Source organism: Simochromis diagramma, unplaced genomic scaffold, assembly GCF_900408965.1.
Source record: "Simochromis diagramma unplaced genomic scaffold, fSimDia1.1 OVJJ01000334.1, whole genome shotgun sequence".
NCBI classification, from domain to species: domain Eukaryota; kingdom Metazoa; phylum Chordata; class Actinopteri; order Cichliformes; family Cichlidae; genus Simochromis; species Simochromis diagramma.
In genome coordinates, this window is record NW_024386764.1 from 33767 (window position 1) to 58644 (window position 24878).

The window sequence follows — 24878 nt, forward strand, 5'->3', positions numbered from 1 at the left end:
GATCTTTTTTTTTTAAACTTTATTGAGAAACAGTATACAGAACATGTATACAACCAGAACAAAATTAACATATGCCAGGGGGTGTAATACAAAGAATTACATACATTCAAATAATTTGTAATTACTACAAATAGTAATAGTTTTCATAGCCTTTTTGTTAAGTGATCCATGAATCAATTTTATGTAACATAAAACATCATTATAGTAATGTTTAAAACTAGCCTTTTGGTTACTGTATTTGCATTTGTGAAAATAAAATTTAGCTAAGATAACTAACAAGTTTATTATAAAGTAAACATCATCTTTTTTTTTTGCCTTCGAAAGAAACAAAATACAACATTTTCCCATTTCACAGTAAAGTCTTTATAGAGATGTCCAGCAATGAATCTACTGAAGTCTTTCGAAAATGTTCTAGTGCATGAACAGATCCAGAAGGGGTGCTGCACAATCTCAGGATGGCTTCCACAAAATCCACAGTTCACATTTATGTCCCTTTTGAAGTTTGTCATATAATGATTCGCAGGATAAAATTTATGCAGTATTTTAAATGAAACTTCTTTTACTTTATTCGTTACCAGATACTTGTTAGGAATTGTCCATAGTCTTTTCCAGTTAATGTCACTGACAAGATGCTTTGTTCCAGACAGCATCTCTAACTGTTCAAGGTTCAAGGTTCAAGGTTCTTTATTATAGCATGTGACAAATAATAAAGAACCTTGAACCTTGAACCTTGAACAGTTAGAGATGCTGTCTGGAACAAAGCACGAATATTCTTATTGGCGCCACCATTGCGTGCAATAGGTCGGCAGCCTTAACATGAAATTTCCCACTCGTGGGACTAATCTTATTTTATTACCTTTAATATGGTTTTTTAAACAGATTCTTCCTATGGGTGTATCCACAGGGTTGGGGAGAGAAACAGATGATATACAAGGTTGAATACCTTTAAAAAACATTATAATACCCGTAGGTATTGCATCAAATAATATGGCATATTCTTTGGGTGTGGCTGAAAATTTATAAGTGTTTAAGAATTCTGAATAAGACATAAGCTGCCCATTAGGATTAAACAGCTGATTTACTAAAACAATCTGTTTCTCAACCCACCTAGAAAAAAATTAATGATTTATTTTTATACACTATGTTCCTATTATTCCAAATTAAATACGTAGGGGGTGTAAAGTTGTGTTTATATATAAGGGACCAAGCTAATAGAACTTGTTTGTGAAACATCGAAAGGTTTTCTGGAAGCTTATCTATATTATAATCACAACCTAAGATAAAACTTAGACCACCAAACTTAGAGAAAATGTAGTGAGGAATAAAATTCCAAATGGATACCGGATTTTTAAAAAAATGTTTAGCCCAATTAATCTTAAATGTATTGTTTAGAGTAGTAAAATCCAAAATATTGAGACCACCGTGTTCATAGTCATTCATCAATACACTTTTTCTGATGTAATGTGCCCCGTTTTTCCAGAGGAAAATGAAGAGCATTCGGTCCTTACAAGTTTTGCCGTCCACATGCAGAGAAATTGCTGCACAAGTCAGTCGAGACAGACCTTCTGCTTTTCAGATACCCTTCCTCTTAAACTTAAATGTCTCTGCAACCACTGATTTAATTTGGTTTGAGATTTTTTAATAATTGGGGGGAAATTTAGTGAAATTCTGTCTTTTTGATCTTTGCAGATAATCAGACCTAAATATGTTGCTTCATGTTTAACTGTTATATTACAAAGACTCTGAACATTACACTCTTTGACAGGTAATAATTGACATTTAAGTTTAACATCAATCCAGACCCTTTTGAGAAATCCTCTATTACATGTAAAGCAATTGGCACTTGGCTGGCATATTTAAGAAAAATTGTGGTATCATCTGCCAATTGACTGATGACAATCTCTCTGTCTTCTATATTTATACCTTTCACAGTGCTATTCGAAATATGAGAGGCAAGAATTTGGGTGCAAAGTAAAAAAAGATAAGGGCTAATCGGGCATCCCTGGCGTACCCCTCGATTAAGACTAAAACGAGAAGTGGTGCCCTTTTTCATTCTAATAGAACTATTTGCATTGGAATACAGAGTTTTGATAGCTTTGCAGAAGATATCACCAAAACCAAATTTCTGAAGTGTAAGAAATACAAATTCATGCTCAATTGAGTCAAAGGCTTTATAGAAGTCTAGGATTAGGATAAGTGAATCATCAGATATTAATGCTGAGTAGTCCAGAATATCCAAGACGAGTCTATTGGAGATGTGCCCGTTTGTCATAAATCTAGACTGTGTCTCATCTACAATATCATCCAAAATATATTTAATTCTTCTAGCTAGCAATAGAGCTAATATTTTATAATCATTATTTAGTAGCGTTTTACGATAGTTACAGGTCAGAGTATCTGTTAAGATGTTAAGAATAATAAGTATCTCTTAAAATGTTTGCAATAATTAAGCATTTCAATATAATGTAGACAAAAACGAAAAATAAAAAGATAGTTACGGATCAGGACTCCCCGATCCTTACTGCGCATGTGCAAAGTCGGACCGTACAAATCGGGTCTACCCAATCGGTACTGCACATGTGCAGATTTTTTCTTCTTCTTCTGTTTCATTTAACGGCAGTTTACTCCCCAGTGCACGAGGATACCGCCACCTGCTGACCGAGCGAATGCACCGTATTGTAAACTGAAGTAAACTGAATTACAAATGCATGTTTAATTTGATTTAGTGTTAGTCAAGTGTGTTTATGCTTGTCTGTGCGAAGATGTCCACTATCACTGTCAATTGTCAGTAAACACTTAATCTGGCTGATGAATCTTCATGTGACATATTGCTAAGTCAGTATTATTAAGTCTGTAATTAGGCGCCATTCTTCTTATTTTACGGCGCTGTTGTTAAATCGGGGGAGGCTCTCTGCTGAGGAGAAAAACATGAATTTGTTTGTAAACGGATTATCCATTGTTTAAATGTCCCGGGCAGGCAGAGCTGTTGAGAAATGCTAGGAGCTAACTGGGTGCTAACCGTGTCACTCAAATACATTAACTGTCGCAATGTTGGCAAATAGAGGAAGGGACGTAAGATTTGCGCATGTGTGGTACCGATCGGGTTTCCGGTACGGATTGGGTAGTGACACCCACACCCGGAGAAAGTTTAATCCGGTCTTTATGTGATGACATGACAAATCCTGCTTCCGGGCCAAAGTAGTCTGCGTTTAATATGGCTTTTGTGTTGTTAACATGTTTAATGTTTTGTATCTTCTTCTATTTAATTTCAAAAAGCCCCTAAAAACAGTCAAAAACAGTGATCACTGTCGGCCTCGGCTTTTATTACCGCTAATCATTTTAAAGCTCAATTTTTAAAACCTTAGGATGTAACTACAGCCCAGCGCATGCAGCAGTATATGAATGACTAACCTCGTGTTACAGGCATGGCCCTTTAAGGGTGAAGCCTGATGGGAAATGTATTCGGGATGTGTGTAGCGGGACTGCTGGTGTATGTGTGTAGAGAGAGAGCGGAGAAGGGGAAAAAGTAACGGTTAGCTACAGAAGAGACGAAAAGAAAATAAATAAAAGGAATATAATAACTCCCTCGACAGCCAGAGTTGTGTCGGCGATGCTCGCTGTGAGTAAACTGTTTCAGCCCACTGTACGCGGTGTTCGTGCCTTAGAGAAGAAATAAAGTTCGGTGAAGCAGTTTCCTACGCCTCCTTCGATCTTTTTGCTAGTGGAGTTGACCTGTACAGTAAGCTGTTGCCGGCTACGAGTCAGTTACGGAACCTTCAAGTAACTGCCAGAGGTTTCCTTACTACAGTTCGGGGCCGCGGATCTGGCGCGGTAACACTCGTATTGTGGATGGATTATCTCAGTTGTTCTCCTGGCTGAAGTTTGGTCTGTTTACAGCATCCTGCTATGTGTTTACATTTGTTCCTGACCACCGGGAATCCTCACGCTAAGTTAGCGTGTTTATATTATGCTAACATAGCTGTGTCGCTAGCGGTCACGTAGCACATCGTTATATACCAGCTAGCCAAACTTCAGTAACCCTACAAACGTCACTGCTGTTTAGTTTCCTGTCTTCATTTATGTTGGAAGTGATAACAGAGCTGTACATTTTAATTTGTTTCCAAAACCCCGCAGTCAGGACATGCTATATTGTATTTAGATAGAAGCTAGCGAGCTAACTTCCTGCTAACTTCTAACTCCGTTAAATGTCATAAATTCCGTTTTCATGGATGCCTGGATGTTAAACTCAATTGTTACACCTGGTAGAGCAGAACGCTGATCATTTTATTAAAGATGAAAGACTTTAGACAGTTTTTCAACTCTCAGTAATGCCATAGTGATCGTTTGATATATGGACCTGCAGCGGAGTTTAGGCCCAGACACGGCTAGTGACGTCAGACTTAACGACCGGACTGTGACTGCCTCCGGCTCACGAGGCAGCAGCGATGACAACGACAACCGTTTACGGGTCGGAGTCGTAGGTGCTGAGGCGGCGTTCAACACTTTCTGAGCCAGCGTGCGGGCGCGAAGCTCCTCCTTCAGGGGGTCCAGAGAGTCAAACGCCTCAAAAAGCTGGAGAAACTGCCGGAGCTGCGGCGCCTTCTGAAGGATGGCATCTATGGCCGCCAACCCAGTGGACACCACTCTGGGGTCCGTGCACCCACAGATGCGCATCATGAGCCAGCTGGTCCGCGGCAGCTCCTCCCCAATCTCGTCCGGACTGTCCGCTGGGTCTGACATGGTCAGATCGTACTGTCACGGCGGGGTGCGCCGGTGTGAAGAATAAGGTAGACCCAGATGCAGAGATGGTGGAGACAAAACGTAGTTTCAAAAATAAAGCGAGCCACTGTGGCTGATTGCAGAAGAAAAACATGAAACTAGGGAAACTAAGGGGACTATGAACACTGTGTTAACAGAAGGATGTGACACTCAGTGAAAAAACTATGACAAAACTATAAACACTGAGTAAACTAGGAAACACAGTGAAACAATGAGGTAACCCTATGAAAACTGTGGTGAGGTTAACAGACGATCTGACACTGACTGAGCGGAAACACACAGACTAAATACACATAAGGAATGATCAAGGGAAGTAGAATCACATGGGGAAGACAGCTGACAGCAATTAACATAATGACAGGACACGTGAAACTAAATACAATAAACACAAAATGCAAAGCTCTTTCAAAATAAAACAGGAAACATAATGAGACACGGACATGACTCGAACTTGACAAACAAAGAAAACTTGGACATGAAACATGACAGAATGTAGGGGTGCAACGATACACAAAATTCACGGTTCGGTTCGATACTTTGGTGTCACGGTTCGATATTTTTTCGATACAAAAAAAAATGTTCATGCCTTTTTAATTTGTCATTTATTAAAATTATAAATATATATTTTAACTCAAAAGTACAGTTTTTAAATTTTATGTTGCTGAAACAAAAAAGTAATAAAAAAAATAAATATATCTCAGGGCTCGCAAAATTTCAAAATCCCTGGTAGCCCTTCGGGCAGGGACTTTTCAGTTTTTGGTAGCCCAAAATAAATTTAAGTAGCCCGAATAAAAAAGAGAGCAATTTTTTGATTGATGTTTTGTTTCCTGTTTTGTTTCCTTTACAATATTATACATTAAAGTATAATATTGTATAATTATATAATATTAACTTCTTATCTTGTGCGTGTTTTTTATTTTGACAGCAAATGCGCACCTGCGGACCACTTATGTGCACCCCTGGTTATTTAGCTTGTCATATTGCAGCCACAGAAATTATTTTGTCCATGAAACCATAAAGCTGCACTTTCTTTTTGCCTTATAGTCTGATTTGTCATAACTTTTCCGTTTTGTGGTAAGCTTTTCTTTGGCTGTCACTTCTTCACCCTGACCTGTCTTATTTGGCTCAGCAGAACTGAAATATATATCCTGCTGCTTTTACACACGCACTCACATAAGCTCAGCGATTCTCTGTGCGATCAACTTCTCACATGTTTAAGCTTGCTGCGGGAGAGTTCACTTGTCATGTTTGCATAGTAAGCTAACGATTGATAAGACGATGTCAGAGGAATTGGTGCACAAATTATCATCACTCACCAATCAGTGCTGTCGCTCTCTATACACAGTTCGCGCGATTGCAAAGTGAAAGCAAAAAACAAGCGCAAATTCAAACGCGATTTCAATATGTCACATATTGACAGTGGCTCACCGATGCCAATGACATAATTACCCAGCTACATTTCCGAAAGAATGCAAAAGCATTGACATATATTTTTCCTTCCTACGATAGCCCGACGGGCAGGGCAGAGATAGATTTTGGTAGCCCGACTGGAAAAATTGCTAGCCCCGGGACGTCGGGCTAGCGATTTTGCGAGCCCTGTATCTGATTGAGGAATCCCTCATCTTTGGAAAAGAGAGTTTATTACAGAGAAATGGCTCTTTCCAAAATAAAAGCTCTACTATACGCTTCTTCTGGGCTATATTCTCAGCAGCATATTAAACATATCAGGTCCCCATAAGGAGAATCATGTGCTAACGGCTGTCTAAATGACTCGGGTAAAGTTTGTAGCATGCGTGCTTGTTGTTTTTGTCTGCTTCCACTTGTCTTTGCACTAGGATGATGTCGGAGTAAATGTGCAGTCATATTCGTTGTGTTCCCACTAGTGCTGTCAGCGTTAATCTGAAATGACGTTAACGCCACAACACGACAAATCTCCGTTAACGAGCTACCGCGGATCACCCCGTGCGTGGGGCTGGACGGCCAACACGTTAACGAGCTAACTGCGCTAACACACTAGTTCCCACCCATGTAATTGAGCATTGCGTGGCACATCCAACATACTATTTTACTTTAGTCCATGACGCGCTTACCTTCAGGGTCATACATCACATGAAAACCAAAATAGTTCCAAACGCCAGATCTGAATGAGGGTGGGGGAGGTTCAATTTGCCATGTTGCAACGAGCTTAGCTTCTGTCTCGCTAGCTTGCACTGCGCTCAGTGAATCTGCGTTCGACTACTCCGCCTAGGCTGCACTGTCGAGCGCAGATCCACTGAGCGCTCAACACAGACAGCATCGTCAGAAGGAAAGTTGATAAAATAAATTAAAAATTTTGTATTGTTCGATACATATGCGTACTGAACCGAAAGCCCTGTATCGCACGGTTCAATACCGATACGAGTATCGTTGCACCCCTAGTAACTAGATAAACTGAAATGAAACTAGACTGAAAAGAATAACAAAAACACCAAGAAACTCAGAATACTGGGTCACATGACATTCTCTTTGAACGCCCTTCCAGATCAATGCATTTTTCAGTCAGTTGTTCCACTTTGCTAGAAAGTTGGTTTAACTTTTTCTTCTAATTTCACCACGGAGTTTGAAGTGCTTGTAGCCGATTCTGATAAATCCTTCAGCTGGACATTGTGGTTTTCCATCACAGTTCTCAAAGCTGAAATGGCCTCATCATTTTCAGCCCTCAGCGTTGCAATTTCCCCGCGCAGAGTATTACAAATGTCCACTTTCATTTGAGTTATCTTGGCGTCCAAAGTAGCAATTGCAGACAGCACTTGTTTATTGCCTTGTGTGTACTCCTCGTGTGCAGAACTAGCGGGCACGCTAGCTTTAGTGCCGTCAGTTTCAGCCGAGGCCTCATCAAGGTCCGTCATTTCAGTCGCCACTTGCTTTGGGTTTGTCCTTTTTGGTGGCATTTCGAAAAAGAATGCACTCTTCACGACCACTGTATTGCTTTTTAAGAAAAAGATGTGTTACTTTGATGATTATCACAATTTCAACAAGTCAGGTGCAAGAGCCACTGACACACGCGTCTTCACCCTCTCATAGCCTACCCGGAAGTTCAGAGAGGCATTTTTTGAAAAATTTATTGATAGCAATGTTGAATATTATTTCACAGGAAAAAAAAACCCCAACTACATGTAAAATAATCACACCATGACGCCTCTGCCTTTCTAAATGGAGGGACAGTAACTGCGTGTGTATATGTAAGTGTGTAAAACCTGAAGATAGTCAGATTAACAGTAACAGTATTTAGTCTCTATCTGCCATTCTGCAATTCATCTCATGTAAACAATAACATGGCGCACAACGTGACGTGAAAAAAGGCACATACCTTTGACGTTGCATTACGAACTTCCTCGTCCACACGTAAACGCAAAAAAGGAGTTTTTAAAAAAATCTTCATTTGGTGGTGATTCGAAACACAGTTTACGTGTGAACGAAATGCCCAACGCATAGAAACAGCCGCGTTTTCAAAAATACCCGTGTAGGTGTGGACGTGGCGTTAGTAATGTATTTTATTACTACCTTTAATTTATTGCAGATTACTGTTACTTGTTTAATTGTTTACTAAAGGTTTGAGGTGTGAAATAAACCGCAATGGAGTTTGAAAACAAAATATGGGTGTGTGTACAAACTTGTTTTTAAGTCCCTTTTCCCATTGATATATACTCGGGTCGACTGGTTTTCATTACAGTCCAGTACCTCATAATGTAGGTAGCATGCGAAACGAACACTACCACAAAAGTGGACATGGAGGAGACAACATACCTGCAGCTCGGTCTGTGGCTTTTCTTCCGACTCAGGAACACTTGGTACAACACGGCTACCAAGTACTATGATCTAATGGAAAATCCTGAAAACCATGGAAAGTTGATCCAAGTGGGCACTAATAGAAAAGGATTTTATTTACAGAACAAAGAGGCTTTTTATATTTCTGTCACCTCCCGGTGGTCAGACTGAGAACTGCACTCTGTGTTTTTCATGTTTATTGATCGACTAACAACATTTAAAATCATACAAACTGACACATGCAGTCAGCTTGGACACTTACTGTCCTCTTTCACAATATAACACCGGCCATGCTACACACTGAAGCTTTTATTGTGAAGGGACAGCAGCAGGAAGTGCTTCTGTCCAGGTGTGGCGCTCGAGTGTGAATAGTCAAAGCTTTTAATTGAAGGGAAGAAGAAAGCATCAGTTGATCAGTAATCAATCACAGTCTCTGATCAGTAACAGCAGCTGGCTCCCACCAACGTCATGCTCAAGAGTGGAAGCTCACTTTTTGGCAATGGCGGCCCGAGCTCTGTTCAGCCGCTCGATCACCAGGCTGTTGGAGACGGAGCATCTGGAGAGGACTGCCCCAATCTCAGCTTCATTCCTGCGCTCAATGGCGGCATCTGCAGCCCCCTCCAGGTCACTGTCGGGAACAGAGGAGGAGTTACATGAGTGCTCCCACCTGTGCTGTGTGATGATGTCACAGAGGTGTCTTACCCGACGGCCAGGTGGGCCTTCACCTTCTGCTCAGGCGTCACCTTGGAAACGTACTTCTTGGCCTCGTACTTGTTGTTACACTTGATGCAAACTTCAACAAACGCCTGAAGAAGAGATCCCGCTAAGACTCATGGGAAATGTACAGTGTGGGCCATTTATATGGATACACCGTAATAACATGGGAATGGTTGGTGATACTAAAGTCCTGTTTGTGGCACATTAGTATATGTGAGGGGGCAAACTCCTCAAGATTGGTGGTGACCATGGTGGCCATTTAGAAGTCGGCCATCTTGGATACAACTTGTTTTTTTCAATAGGAAGAGGGCCATGTGACACATCAAACTTATTGGTAATTAGGGCTGCCACAAATGATTATTTTGATAGTCGACTAGTCACCGATTATTTTTGCGATTAGTCGACTAATCAGATCATCATCCATTGGACGTACAACGTACAGCTTATTGCACCAGCAGCATCTGCTCTTATATAACTATCACTAGCTTACAGCTTTAAGTGTTTAAGGTATGTAATAACTAAAAATAAAGACAAGATGATAGTTTATTAAAGTTTAATGAAATTTGGAGATTGTTTCAGTGAAGTTTAACAAACTCCTTGCTATCTAAAATATAACAGGACACCGGAGTAAATTCTCAAGCATCTCACACTTCTGATAATCAGCTGTCTGCTTGACGTTTATTCAGCTGTGTAAAAACTATAACCTTAATCTCAGCCAAACCGATTTACTCAGGAACAAATAAAATACTGAAAAAAGCCAAACAACATTTTTAAGTTATCTAATTGACTTATATATCATGTTTAACCTGAGTAGCGAAAGACGGCGGTGGGTTTGAAAACGATTTGCCGGGAGTCCGGTGTTCTCACCGGCTCTAGCGAGCCTTGCCCTCGGCTAGCTATCGTGCGGGTGGGAAACAGACGTCTCCGAAAACGTCGGAGCACTTTTGAAAATATGTGGTGTCTTGATAAACTGAGCAGATATTTGAGGTTTACACAGCTACATTCTCGCCTGAAAATATGTAAAACGTTTATTTTGTGACCCAGAAAGAATAATAAGAGTAATACTAGAAAAATTTGCATTTCCTGCGAAAATGCTGTGTGGATGCCTTAACGCTGAAGATGTCTGCTGAAAAAAGCTGAAAAAGTTGAAAGTTGAAAAAGAGGTTGCCCTGAGCAGGATTCGAACCTGGCCCTTCTGGTCTCAAGGCGGCTACTCATCTCACTGAGCCAAACTCATTCTCACAAAGAAGTGGTGGAGATACTGACAATTCTGGTGAAATGAGCAGAAGCTGCTGAGAATTGTGCTGATAAGAGGTGAAAAGGCTGAAAATTTTGCAGAAAAGAGTTCAATCAGCAGAATTTCTGCTGAAAGGAGCTCAATCAGCAGAATTTCTGCTGAAAAGAGGTTTTTGCTGAATACAGCTGAAAAAACTGAAAATTTTGCTGAAAAGAGTTCAATCAGCAGAATTTCTGCTGAAAAGAGGTGAATGAGCAGAATTCTGCTGAAAAGAGCAGAAGCTGCTGAGAATTATGCTGATAAGAGGTGAAATGTTTGAACATTTGGCAGAAAAGAGGTAAATCAGCAGAATTTCATCTCATACTCATCTCACTGAGCCAAACTGGTTCTCATATAACTGAAAAAAGGTGAAAAAGCTTAAAATTCTTATAAAAAAACAGCAGAAGAGGCTGAGAAAACACTGAACTTTCTGGTGAAAAGAGGCACAACAACCTGGTTCTGCTCAATTTCAGCCCACCAATCAGAGGTAGTGCTTCTGTCTGCTTCATCAGGCTGTGTACTTCTATGTATTTCTGCCATGGACTGTTAACAAGAATCTGAGGTCCATATTAGAAAAGCTGGTAAAATCATAAAACTTTGCTGAATTGTAATAAATTATCAATATGAATTACTGGTCTTTGATAGTGTATTAATTTGTAGTGGAAGAAAACATGTGAACAAGATGGAATGGAACCCACGACCTTTGGGTTTCAGACCGGTGTCATTACCAACTGTGCCACTGGGCATAGAGAGTGGGGGACTGGAAAAAAGGGTGATGAGCAGTCAGAATTAGATGCGGTCAGAGGCGAAAAACGCAGTTTTTTGGAGTTACAAAACGTCGTGTAACTCAAAAACTAGGTGGGATAGAAGCAAAATTCTTGTACTGGGTGAATCAGTGGACTTTGGTGAACTTTGACTGTGATTTTCATAGCTCTTTGTAACTCTGTCGCGGAGATATGACGAGAGAAGAAACGGCTTCATTTTCAGAGTTTGAAAAATGAGAGGAGGACAGATTTCCTACCCTCAAACAAGTCTAACTCATCTCAGAACGGTAATAGGTGAGAAAATAATTCTTGAATTGTGAGCGTCAGTAGTGTCTGAAGATATACGGGGACAAGCCTCATGTCTTAACTTCGCTTCGTTACGGAGATATGACGATTTGAAAATGCCTTCAGTTTCAGTATTTCAGCTCTGAGTTTCACAACCTCCCCATAGACTTTGAATGGGGAGTTTTTAGACCTTGTGTCACTTCGAGGCAAATTGTGAAAAAACCGTAACTCACACGATAATTATAGTGACACTGTCTTAAAGCCAGCAAAAATACCTACGTTTTGATGTATAATTTGTGGAAGTTGAGTGGAAATTGAGCGAGTAGCAAGAAGTTGTTCGGACATGAAGAGAAACTTCAGAAAGCACCAGCTCTCACTCTGAGTTAATTGCATAGCAACCATAACAACGCATATATTTTCTGAAAAATCACAAAGCTGCAACTGAAAACTTAAAGAGGCATTAAATGAAAACGGTAACAGATATGAAAAAGCTGAATCACACACGAAAAGCCCAATCATTTGAGAACGTTTTAAAGTTTGAATGGAGGTTCTAGGTGAAAGTATGAGGAAGTAGTTAAGTTTGAAAAACAAGCAAGTTTTAGCAGAATTGTGGAAGTTTTCCATTCATTTCAATGGGACAAAAAAAAGGAAAAAAAGTGTAATATTTTAAAAAGTATAATAGTAATAAACACTAAAAGATATAGCTGGAATTAGCAGAAATAGCAGAACAGTTTAGAGTTTGAACGGAGAAAGTCGGCTGAAAACTGAGGGAGTAGTTAAGTGCCGAAAAACGTGGAGCAACTATAAGAATAAAGTTTAAAGAGAAACAGGAACTCAATAGTGTGGATGCCCTGTGAGGGCATCCACACAACTAGCTGCCGCCATTGTTGGAAACTAAGCTATGAATTCTGGGACAGAGCTACTTTTGGTGGAGGAACCAGACTGCAAGTTGGAAGTGTTCTGGAGGAACAAGTCGTCTTCTTCAAAGCAACTTGAGCGTGAATGCGCAAAAACTGTGGAGTTTATTTTTAGATCCACTGGCATCCAAGTTCACGGTCATTTTAGTGAACTTTTAATGAAACTCTTTTCTTGCTGCGTCACGACTGACTTTTTAGCTAACGTAAGCTAAAGTGGCAGTTTCTGTTTCTGTTTTTGTTTTTGACGCTGTCGCAGGTACGAGATTCCGGAATGGCACCACTTACCTCAACATCCAGCTGTGAAAGCTGCATCAACCTGAGCCAAAAAGTGATCGAGCTGGAACAAAGGATATCCACGCTATACCAAATCCAGGGGGCTGAATGCGAACTTGACACGATCCTCCTTGGCAAAGCTCAAACCACCGCTACTAGCGCTGAGCTAGCCGACACAGTGCACCATCCAGCTGCTGTGTCCCAAGATCCCACCAACAGTCAACACAGGCACTCAACTTGCGTCGCTGGTGCTTGTGCCAAGGACGAGAACTCCTGGTTTCAGCTAGGGGCCAGACCCAAGGCTCTGGTCAGCTCCACTCCACTCCAACCAGCGCCATGGACCGTGGTTGAGACGCGTGGTGGCTGCAGAGGGGGCAGGAGGATCCGTCTCTCGCACCCTCACCCCTCTGGCGCGGTAGTACTGGAGAATAAATTCAATGTCCTGGATCCTGTGGACTTTCTTCCTCTGACCGCTAGCCCTCGCCATCCCGCTGTGTTGCTGAGGTCTGCGCCATCTCCACCACTACGCCCCCGGAGCCGCGGCGGGCAACCCGACGCTGTGGTGCAAACTCACCACGGAGAGCTGTGCTTTACCCCGGCTCCTCGGAGAAGAGGACCCACAGCGCGGCTACCTGGGAGTCACTCACGCAGTCCGGCTGGCGCATCTCCATCTGAACACCCCCGGTGCCGCGGCGCGGGCGTCTCAGATGGCCAGCAGCCCCCGGTGGCACCTCCTCTCTCCACGCTGGTCCTCGGGGATTCCATCGTCAGGAACGTGCGGATGAGGGGGGCGCTCACGCTGTCGTTCCCGGGAGCCACTGTTGTTGACATAGTGGACAGAATTCCCAACATTCTGGCATCCCACCCACAGGTTAACCAGCTCATCATCCACATCGGCACCAATGACATCCCCAAACAGCAATCTGAGCTGCTGAAGTTGGACTTCCTCCAACTCTTCAGCCTCCTTGGTCAGTTGCAGGTGAGTGCTTTTATCTCCAGGCCCACCCCCACCTGTGGCAGAGGGATAGGCCGTTTCAGCCGGCTGCTCAGCCTTAACACCTGGCTTTCCTCCGCCTGTGTCTCCCACGGCGTGGGTTTTATTAACAATTTTGATGCCTTCTGGGAGAGGAGGCATCTTTTTGGGGCAGACGGGCTCCACCTCAACGCCTGACACGCAGCTGTACATCTCTGTGTCTCCTGACGACACCAGATCAATGGATGCCCTTTTTAACTGTATTTTAGATATAAGATCTTGGATGGCAGAAAACTTTTTACAGCTTAACCAGGACAAAACTGAAGTTTTAATCATCGGTCCCGAGGCTCAGAGAGAGAAACTCTTGTCTAAATTAGAGACATTTTCACTATGTCTTTCGCTACAAGTGAAAAACCTGGGTGTTATTTTTGACTCTGAGCTTGGTTTTATCCCACATATTAAACATGTAACCAAAATTGGATTTTATCATCTAAAAAATATAGCCAGAGTCTGCCCTATTCTCTCTCGGGCCAACACAGAGATGCTGATGCATGCTTTTATTACCAGTCGCATTGATTACTGTAATGCCCTGCTCTCTGGTCTTCCTAAGAAGAATATTTCAACTTTACAACTTTTGCAAAACTCGGCAGCTCGTGTGCTGACGAAGACCAGAGGGCGGGCCCACATTACACCGGTTTTAGAGTCGCTGCATTGGCTCCCCGTGTGTTTCAGGATCGATTTTAAAGTTCTTTTATTGGTTTTTAAATGTCTTAATGGTCTTGGGCCTTCTTATCTCTCAGATCTGCTTTTACCATATGAACCCTCGCGGACCCTGAGGTCCTCTGGTACTGGCCTTTTGATTGTCCCTAAAGTCAGGACACATACTCATGGAGAGGCAGCTTTTCAGTGGTATGGTCCTCGTCTGTGGAACAGCCTGCCGGAGGAGCTCAGGGCCGCAGAGAACGTACATGTTTTTAAGAACAGGCTCAAGACCCACCTTTTTAATTTAGCTTTTACTTAGCGTTTATTTATTTTATGCTTATTTATTCTATCCTGTTATTCTATTATTAATTTAGGCTTTACCTAATATTTATTGATTTTATTCTTATTAATTTTTTAATCTTCTTACTCTATTTATATTTATATTTATATTGTATCCCGTTCTTATTTATTTTATCATTTTACCCTGTATATATCCTATTGTGTCATATCTCCAGTGTTTCCTCGGAGGGGGCTCTCTGCACCGGAGCTGTGATCGACCGTGGCTGCTGGGTCTCTGGGGGCCCTCTCAGCCTGGCTGGGGGGCTCCTTTGCCTCCCTCCTGCTGTGTGCCCAGCCTGGAGGCTGCGGTCTGTGACCGGCTCCCGGTGCAGACGGCTCCCTGTTATAGTGTTTCCTCACTTGGCTCATGCAAACCCAGCCCAATTTTTACTCTTTAAGGACCCTCAGTTCACGCAGAAGATTTTCACTTTTTCTATTCACTTTTATGTGAATGGTGAAGTTAAGAAACAAAACCACCGCTATTGGTCTGACACTAACCCACACTGGATGGATCCCTCCAAGACTGTTGGAACAACAAAAGTGATGGTTTGGTGTGGTATATGGGGCACAACGATAGTGGGTCCATTCTTCATCAATGGAAACCTCAAGGCCACTGGATATTTGAAATTGCTACATGATGATGTGTTTCCCTCTTTATGCACTGAAGCTGGCACGTTCCCTGAGTTTTTCCAGCAAGATGGTACACCACCACATTATGGGTGCCAGGTCCGAGCATTCCTAGATGAACAGTTTCCTGGAAAGTGGATTGGTCGTGCATTTCTCCTGCGGTGTTGCTATCAGTGTGTGAAGAGTGGGAGAAGAGGGTTGCATTGACAATCCAACACAATGGGCAGCACCATTGAACACATTTTATAAGTGGTCAGAAACTTGTAAATAACTCATGAAAGAATAAAGTTACATTGAAACCAAGCACACCATTGTTTTTCTTGTGACATTACCAATAAGTTTGATGTGTCACATGGCCCTCTTCCTATTGAAAAAACAAGTTGTATCCAAGATGGCCGACTTCTAAATGGCCACCATGGTCACCACCCATCTTGAGGAGTTTGCCCCCTCACATATACTAATGTGCCACAAGCAGGACTTTCATATCACCAACCATTCCCATGTTATTACGGTGTATCCATATAAATGGCCCACCCTGTAGTTAATGCAACATAACAGAGGGGGTGGGGCTTCTCCTTACCAGGTAGCCAATGGGAGACTTCTTACTCTTTGAGAACTTCTCTAACTCATCCCACTCCTCCTTCTCCGCCAGAGACTTCAACTTCAACCACCAATACCTGCACAGGTGAGAGAGGCAAACAGGTGAGAGAGGCAAACAGATGAGAGAGGCAAACAGATGAGAGAGGCAAACAGATGAGAGAGGCAAACAGGCGAGAGGGACAGACAGGAAAGACTGTAGTAAAAGACTGAGAGCCAATAACAGCGCAGCCTCAGTGACACACCTTTTGTCAGGTACTCTGAAGTCTTTGTAAAGCTGCTCTGCCTGTTTGTGGAGTCCTAATGACAACAGCGTCTCCATGGTCACCTGCAAACAGCAAGTGACATCACAGCACACACACACACACAGCAGATGTAACTATGGTCACAATCAGCAGAAACAAGTTTTCATCAGTTGCTTAAATCAAACCGCAGATTCGGCCAATCTGATTGGCTGTCCCAGAACTTAGAAGTTACATGGAGGAAGTCTGGGTCTGTAATGATCTGAGGAGGAGCGCTTTAAAGCGGAGCGACCACACTGGCCTCTTTAAAGTAACCTGGAGTACTGCCAGGTGATGGAGACTGAGAACACAGAGCATGCAGGTGGAGGTAACTGGTAGAGGGAAACGTCAGCTGGCCAGGGAGCCCCGCCCCTTGTAACTACCTGTAGGGACAGTCCAAGAAGCCCCGCCCCTTTCTCATCGTCCAGTTTGCGCTGAAAACGGAGCAGACGCATCTCGTCCTCTGTGGTCTGCAGACCAATCAGTGAAACACACCTGAGCATCAGGTACAAACACACACCTGCAAACACGTCTTATTGTTCGTTTGTTACCTTTACTGCAAACTCATTCTTGGCCTTGTTGTACTCATCGACAGCGCTCTGCAGGAGAGACAGCCGGCCCTCCAACCTCTGCAGATGGCAGGTGGACAGTGATGATGCACGAGTCTAATCTCTGCTGGGCGTGACGGTTAGCAGTCCTTACCTTTTCCCTGTAGCTTGCAGTGACGTAATAGTTGGCCAGTTCCTGGTGGTCATCGTCCTGGTTATACAGGTCCTTCAGAGTTTCCTGCTCCTGCAGCTTACAGAACTGACAGCAAACAAATGTAAACAAAGACACACATTACCAAATGTAAACCAGGAGGAGGAGAGCGGTAGTGGTGAAGTTGGGTGCACCTGTCTGTAAAGGCTGAGAGCGACCGGCTGGTTCCTCAGAGTCATGAAGAAATCTCCTCTGTTCATCTCGTTCTTCAGGTACGACACCACTGTGTACACTGACAACACACACAGCCAACTGTCAGTGTGACATCATCCATCTGGCAAACACATAAGGTGTGGGGCTGAAACACTCACCCAAGTCAGTATCTCCGCTCTCTACAGCTTTACTGAGAGCCAGCTGACTCCTCTTCATCTTCAGCAGCAGAGGAACCTGCTCTCCAGACCGAGCCTCGAAGTCCAGGAGCTTCATAGAGACACACAGGGACAAATACTGAAAAACACTCGACCACAGTCAATATCAAAAGCGTCAGAGAAAATCCTGAAAGACCCTGCTGAATATAGCAGATGGGCAGTGACCATCCAGCTGAAACCTGGCTCCAAATCTGTCCAAAGACTACTGAACCATCCGTGGGGCGCTGGAGCCTATCCCAGCTCTCATAGGGCGAGAGGCGGGGTCCACCCTGGACAGGTCGCCAGTCTGTCGCAGGGCTAACACACAGGGACAGACAACCATTCGCGCTCACATTCACTCGCACATTCACACCTATGGGCAATTTGGATTATCCAATTAACCTATCCCCACAAGTTGCATGTCTTTGGACGGTGGGAGGAAGCCGGAGTACCCGGAGGGAACCCACGCAAACACGGGGAGAACATGCAAACTCCACACAGAAAGACCCCGGCCTGAACAACTGAACCATACTATGGAAATTAACCCTCCAAACCTCTGTAGAATTCACCTTGATGGCGAGCTCTGCTCGTCCACATTCATAAGCTTTAGCTGCGATGTCCGAGTACGAAACCCCAGGTGAGTCTCCCACTTTCATACACACTGCTCGTGCTATGGCATCGTCTGTTAGGTCCTTCTGCTGCACCTGGACACGTACGCAAACACGTCACACCAATCAGTCATGTGAAAACAGTCTCAGGTGGGCGAGGTGTGAGACCGTTACCTTGCATGACGCCCAGTGTTTGAGGACCCGGCTGACTCCCTGATAATCAGGGATCTTCAGGTAACGACAGACTTCGATGGCTAATGGGTAAAACTGCCGATACACCAACCTAAGAGAGAGAGAGACAGGTGAGTGAGAGGTGGAGGGGTAACATGAGATCTCAGAGACATTTCGATGAGTTCACTCACCTGTCAATCAGCACCTGTAGAGTCAGCTGTTTGAATCTGAGGTCAGAGGTCAAGGAATTCATCACCATGGTAACACACCCGTCTGAGCTGAATCCTAAAGCTAAGAATGGGTCACAGCGGCGTGACGAGGGATGCAGCCCCTGACTCTGAACAAAGTGAGACCTTACCACACACTGCATCTCCCATGATGCACCTGTGCAGACTGAGAGGATACTGAGTGTGCGTGAGTGGCAGCCCTACACTGCTGTCTCTGACGGCGTTCAGCACTCGCAGCTCCCTGCAGGTCGTCACGAACTGATCGGGACTGAAGTCTGTGAGGAAGCACTTCCCAAAGGACGCCGCCTGGAGGGAGACACGCCACATTACAGGGACAGGTCGTAGTACAGGGCAGGTCGCATTACCCTGACATGCTAAAACAGATCATACGGACGCTCTCACCCTCATCAAGGATTTCTGGGTGTTGGTGTCATACTCGTGACCTGCCGCCTCCACGCACTGTCTGACTGCTTCTCCCAGCATGCTCTGCTCCTTGATCTCCCGCAGGTACTCGTCCGCCTTCTGACTCGATTTCTGCAAAGACAGAAAAACACACGTCAGGCCTGACAGACCTGTACCCGTACTACATGTGTACCCGTACTACATGTGTACATGGACATCAGTGAATGACAGTAAGGTGATGTAATGGAGTGGACTTACAAGTACTGATGTTGTACTGTGGCAGTATTACAGTGTTAATGGGACAGTATTGTAGTACTAATGTGGTACTGAATGATGTACCTCGTACTCCCGGTGGGCCTCCAACAACAGAGCTCCAGGCGCCATGGAGGCGATCTTGAAGATGTCCTGACAGACCAGAGGAACCTCCTGCAGCAGCTCCTGATTGGACGAGCTGATTATCCGAACTCCATCCATCTCTCCCACCAAAACACACGGATCCTCAATGGGATACCTGAAGGCCGGGGTCAAGGGTCAAACCACCAGAGAATGACTCACGAGGACATCCTCGAACACGGAACATGATTCTTTGTTTATAAATGACCAGCTATAACAAGAAACCCAGAAGGAGCTCCAGCGGAACCTAAATGAGCTCTAAGAGAACTTTTTTGAGCGAGCTCCAGGAGAACTAGGGGTGGAGCCGAACCCAAATACGGTATTCAGAAAGGCACAAATAACATGTTTTTCACGAATACTTATTTTGAACAAATACTTAAAAATATTTGTATTTGGGAACGAGAAAAACTTTATATCAAAAAGCTGCGTTTCCTCATGAGAACGCAGGGCACGAGTGAGTGAGTAACGTGTAAAGAGGTGAGTGACACACAGTGTCCTCCAGTAGCCAAAAACCTTGCTCAAGTTCTGTGTGGAAACATTTTACAGTCAGTGCTGCAGATAAAACCAAAGTTACAAGTAATGTGTGCAAAAGTCACATCAAATGCAGAGATATTAAACATCTGTCAACATCTGTTATGCATAATCACATGCACTTAAAGCATCCTCTCCTGGTACTGTGTGCCAACCTCTCCAACAGCACCAAATCATCATCACAGCCATGTTCTGTCCCTGCAAGTCAGTTTCAATCACCTATATTAGCTGCATTTAATGCAAAACAGGCTTATCCACCCATCCACCCACTACAAATAACAAACACAGTGGGAGAAATTATTTGCCTTGACCTGATGCCCAACTCAGTAGTGGAGAATAAAGGCTTTTTGCAAGCTTTGTGAAGTGGTTGCATCTCCATACCAACTACCAAGCTCGTTGGCATTCCAGAAAGAGCTTGGCCTTCCCAAGAACACATTGGTGCATGATGTGTCAACCAGGTGGAAGTCCTCCTTTCACATGCTCCAGTGACTGTTGGAGCAGAGACGACCACTGACTACCATGAGTACAGAGATGGATCTGGGAGGTACTGTGTGTGAGGATGTGGGTTCTCTGTCTCTGTCATCCCTTGTGCGCAGGCTCTCAAAACCTAAAGGTGGATGTGGATGTACCGAGGCACTTAAAATGGTGACCATATTGCAGTCTGAGTTGGCTCAGCGCTTCCAGGCTGTCTTTGATGACTCCTTGGGTCATTACTTTAAAGCCAACCTACTGGATCTCCGATTTAAGAGCTTGCCCATGTCATCAGAGTTTGACAGGCTCAAGGCAGATGTGGCTGCAGAGGTGGATGCAGAACTCCAAGCGGATGATGTTTCTGGGTAGGGCTGTGTGATATGACCAAAATCTCATATCCCGATATAAGACAGCTATCGTCCGATAACGATATAAATCACAAAAATTTAACATTTTCTGTAAATTCTGTGAATCTCGGGCAGCTCGAATTGTGTGAAGTGTTTCCAGCTATGCGTCGTGTAGCTGGAGTCGAGTGTTTTAACTGATGCATGAGCACCTGACGGGCCGTTTTTGCTTCTCATCCGTAAACTCTCTGCATACTCTTTCACGTGATTCAGTTTATTTTGAAAAGTCTCAACAGGATCTTGAGCTTTATTGTGAAAAGTTTATGTAAAAAAAATAAACAAGAGGACACGTGATGGTTTTACCGTCGTTGTTGCTAACGACAACGCATAAAAACAGGCGCTTGTCCGTCCGTAGTGTGGTTATATTAAATAAAAGAGAAAGAGAGAACTTGTAAGAAATTAATATAGCCACTACAGTGACCATCAAAACGATGAAAAAATATTTCTGTAAACAGTTTATTTTACGACAACACGAAACAAACAATAGCGTAATAGGAAACGATAGACATTTTTATATCGCCATCCGATATATATCGTTATATCGAACAGCCCTATTTCTGGGGTACCTGAAGCACCCAGCTCATCCTCAGTTGAGAGTGAGACCAGTGGGCAAAAAAGCCAAATCTGCCTCATCTGGTGCTATGACCTCCTCAAGATAGTTGAGAGCTACTTAGCTGAGGACAGCACTGAATCACTGACCTCAGACCCTGCAGCCCTGGCTCATGTGGCAATGAAATATCGCACCTGCCCCAACAAGCAGAGGTATCTTGTCCCCACAACGCTCCAGACTGCTGCCCTCACATGTGGACAAGCTTGTGATCACAAAATACTACATGGAGAAACTTAACTGAGAGTATGTTGGCAGAAGACATCTTCTTCAAAGTGAAATATGGTTGAGTTATGGTCAACATAAAACACAAAAAACCCCTTTGTGTCTGTTTTTAGGCAGACAGTTGACAACAGCAGGGCTGCATCTTTTGGTTTAACAGTATTATATAGAATACAACTTTTGTTCTGCCACATCTCCCAGTCAGGGGTTGATAAAGTTTAGTTCTGTGCATTATTAAGATGTTCTCTCAGAAGAACAGTTCTTTGAAGTATTATTTGTTTTTATTCTGTCTGTTCATAATGTTCACAATGATATTTTATTAATTGTTGGTTTAACCATGGATGAGGTAATGGCTGTTATGTTATTTTCTTTTCAATGACGTTCCTTGTTAAATGTTCATTGCTGGATTTATGGAAAAATACCAACCAATATTGCATATCCATATTTATTATAATGGATATAATTAAAGAATACTTACACTGTAATGTAAATCAGAAGCATAAAAAAGAAAAAAATTGATTTTTACACCTATTTTGAATTTTACTCAACTACAAACACAAATACTTTTCCCCCCTTAACAGATACAAATACCGGCTGCTTTGCACAACTCCAAGGAGAACCTTAACACACCTGAAGTGTGTTTGAACATGTTCAAATGTGAAGTTTGAAGGATACTGGATGGTCTCATTACACACCCCGACCACCAGGAGCAGTCTGTCCCACATCAACACCACAGATGGCTGTTGGCTCTTTGGTCTGCGACACCTGGGCAAACAGGTAAACTCCAGGTTAAATGGGTGTAAAAGAAGAGCTTAGACAGGTGAGCAGCTGAATAAATAAGAGCACAGGTAAACGAGAGGTCACACATACCACAACATCTGCTTGGGCGCCATGGTCTTCTTGGTGTCGACGTCACTCAGTTTCTCCTGCATACAGAAGCATCACCTGTGAGTCATTCCACAGGTGATGCTTCACAGATATCTGAAAAGCTGATTGGCCAGAACAGCTGCTCACCTGTAGGGTGGACAAGCCTGTCCACAGGTGTCCACTGTCAGTGAGGAGAGCCAGGTATTTATAGCTGAAAGACACAGACATGTGGACAATGCTGCCGTCCTGAGGACTGAGGCCTGGAGGACACTGAAGAGAGACACAAAGGTAGGCAGTGAGACAGGTAAAAGAAAGACGAGGACAAATCTGATCACCTGTGTGAAGATTACTGGCTGTGGATTAGCAGCACCATCGAAGACTCTCAGACAAACGTCATCTCAGACTGGTTTTGGTTAGAACGATCTTAAACTGAGCATTACTGACTTCACCTGTCTCTACATGTCTCACCACGACAGTGCAGGACGTGTTGTCCAGGATGAAGAGTTCTGGTCCGTTGGACAGCAGGACTTTAGTCTGTCTGTCCTGAGTGAGGACGACCCAGCAGGATGGCTTTCCCTGCAGACCTGAGGGACAGACAGGTGGACAGACAGGTAAGGGTGGAAAGGCTTAACCGTGGCAGTGAAAACACCATCTCAGGTGAGTCAGGTGTTACCTGGGACTTCAGGTAACCTCCGGAGCTTCAGGTCATCGATGTTGGTGGCCAAGGTGAAACGGGAGGAGCTTGTTACTATGGCAATACCTGTTCCATAAGGGGAGTGGAACACCTTGGCCTCCATCACCTGACTCTGGACCACTTCCTGTTTAAAGATAGAGGTCACCTGATCAGTGACATCGTTTGAGCAGCTTCATTTATTCAGAGGAACAAACTCAGGTGTGCTGACCTGTCCCATACTGAAGTGTCTCTTAAAGGATCCAAACAGGTCATAGATCAGGACCGTGCCGTCCTCCTGGATACACAGTAGCTCGTCAGAGACCGTCCACCCGAGCTGGACCACTGGACCACTTTTCCACTGAGACGGAGACAGAGAGACGGGTCAGAGAGAGACCCAACCTGTCTCCAGGTGTGGTCAGGTGCTACTCACGGGGAAGCTGGCGACGGTGCCTCCTGACGCAGAGTAGATCTCCAGCTGAGGACGAGAACTCGGAGAACGCCGCTGAGGTTCTCTGAGCAGGGCTGAGGGGTCAGACAGAGGTCAGGGGTCAAAGTCTTAAATCTGACTATAAAAAACTATCTCAATGCAGCGTTTCATAAAGTTTTATTTAGTTTGTACCGATGGGGCCTCCGTATGGAGCTGCAGCCACCAGACTGTCTCTGAGTCCATCACGCAGACTCCAGCTCATCTCATACAGATCCGTCTTACTGCAGTAGTACACAGGAAAGTACACATTAATGTAAACAAACCCCTCCCCACGGTCCCCCGCAGGCTCCTCCCCCTATCTGCCTAACACTATTCCAGCCTCCGGTCACTTTCTGCTCACTTTAAGCTCACCTGTCACTTGCACACAAACGTCACCTGCCGACCTGAGTAAACCCTGACTCTGATGGGCTACAACCTCCTGCTCACTTCGTCATGGACGTTAGTCCTCTCACGTGACGTGTGTGTTCAGGAAACGTCATTAAAGGGAAAAAGCTTCTGAAGCCAGCTTTAGCAGGGTCAAATGACAAGCAGAGGCGCAGGTTACAGGCTGATTTCTCTGTTTAAACAGCTCAATCACACAGCTGCAGAAAACACAGGTGTATATAACACGGATGGAGCTGCGGTCAGCTGACTGTCAGCAAACATTAGCCTCGCTGCTAGCAGCTGAAAGACCGACACAGTGGGCGCTCACTGACCGGTAAAAGGCGTCTCCCAGCGGGTTCCAGCTGGCTGTGATGAACGCCATGATCCGCTTCTCAGGAGGGGGTACCCCGGGGAACAAACCGGAGGAAGTCCCGGTGCACCGGCCGGACGTAGCGTTAGCTTTAGCTCTCGCTCTGCCCGGTCAGCTGACTGCAGCCTAGTGCTTCTTCTTCTTCTTCTTCGGTAGTTATTCAGGCAGACGCCGCGGGCGCTCTGCTGCCCTCTACGGAACTTCTGTGTTTACAGCTGAGCCTGCAGTAGTAATGGGATTTTTCGGCTCTTTTTAGAGAACCGACTCTTTCGGCTCGGCTCACTAAAAACAGCCGCCTCTTTCGGCTCCAAACCGACTCTTCAGGTTGTTTTGTTGCTTTAATTAATTTATTATTAACAACAATATACAATTATGCACAAAAGGAATTACTAATGTAAAAAGAAACTTGATTATATTAATATATGCTTATGAATAAATATATACGGTGGCCCCTAGTGACAAAACACGTACAAACTCGAAAGCACATTTCTAGCGTTAACTGAACTTCCAAAACAGAGCTACCTAGATCACTTAAATTACACAATTGAAAGCATATGTGTATTGTTTGTGTATTTATACACAAGCACTCATATATATTCAAATAATTTAAAAAAAAAAGTTCATTTACCTGTTAATACC

The 24878-nt window shown here is 43.8% G+C and overlaps 1 protein-coding gene across 2 annotated transcripts; it reads right to left on the reverse strand.

The window, feature by feature from the left end:
• Positions 1-8766: 8766 nt before the first annotated feature.
• Positions 8767-24399, reverse strand: vps16 (vacuolar protein sorting 16 homolog). 2 transcript variants are annotated; one of them, XM_040029988.1, is made up of 24 exons: positions 24202-24399; positions 23639-23727; positions 23450-23541; positions 23249-23377; positions 23020-23164; positions 22815-22930; positions 22494-22616; positions 22350-22405; positions 22155-22244; positions 19191-19362; positions 18852-18983; positions 18628-18755; positions 18414-18449; positions 18226-18334; positions 18013-18147; positions 17408-17516; positions 17231-17328; positions 17040-17144; positions 16889-16966; positions 16721-16807; positions 16302-16384; positions 16040-16136; positions 9289-9392; positions 8767-9214 (listed from the first exon to the last, which is right to left on the reverse strand). In XM_040029988.1, the coding sequence occupies exons 1-24, from the start codon at positions 24249-24251 to the stop codon at positions 9073-9075; spliced, it is 2505 nt and encodes an 834-aa protein (XP_039885922.1). In that variant the 5' UTR covers positions 24252-24399; the 3' UTR covers positions 8767-9072. The 2 variants fall into 2 exon arrangements, with proteins under 2 accessions (XP_039885922.1, XP_039885930.1); XM_040029996.1 differs by lacking the exon at positions 24202-24399 and adding an exon at positions 23858-24171.
• Between the last annotated feature and the right edge of the window lie 479 nt (positions 24400-24878).

Bases quoted from the DNA above. Each gene is read 5' to 3' on its own strand.
- vps16 (XM_040029988.1), bottom strand. From the start codon at position 24,251: ATGGCGTTCATCACAGCCAGCTGGAACCCGCTGGGAGACGCCTTTTAC. The intron at 22,617-22,814 runs GTGAGACATGTA...GTCTCTCTTCAG, and splicing joins ACACGTCCTGCACTGTCGTG to TGTCCTCCAGGCCTCAGTCC. The intron at 17,145-17,230 runs GTGCACCCAACT...GTTTGCTGTCAG, and splicing joins CTCTCAGCCTTTACAGACAG to TTCTGTAAGCTGCAGGAGCA.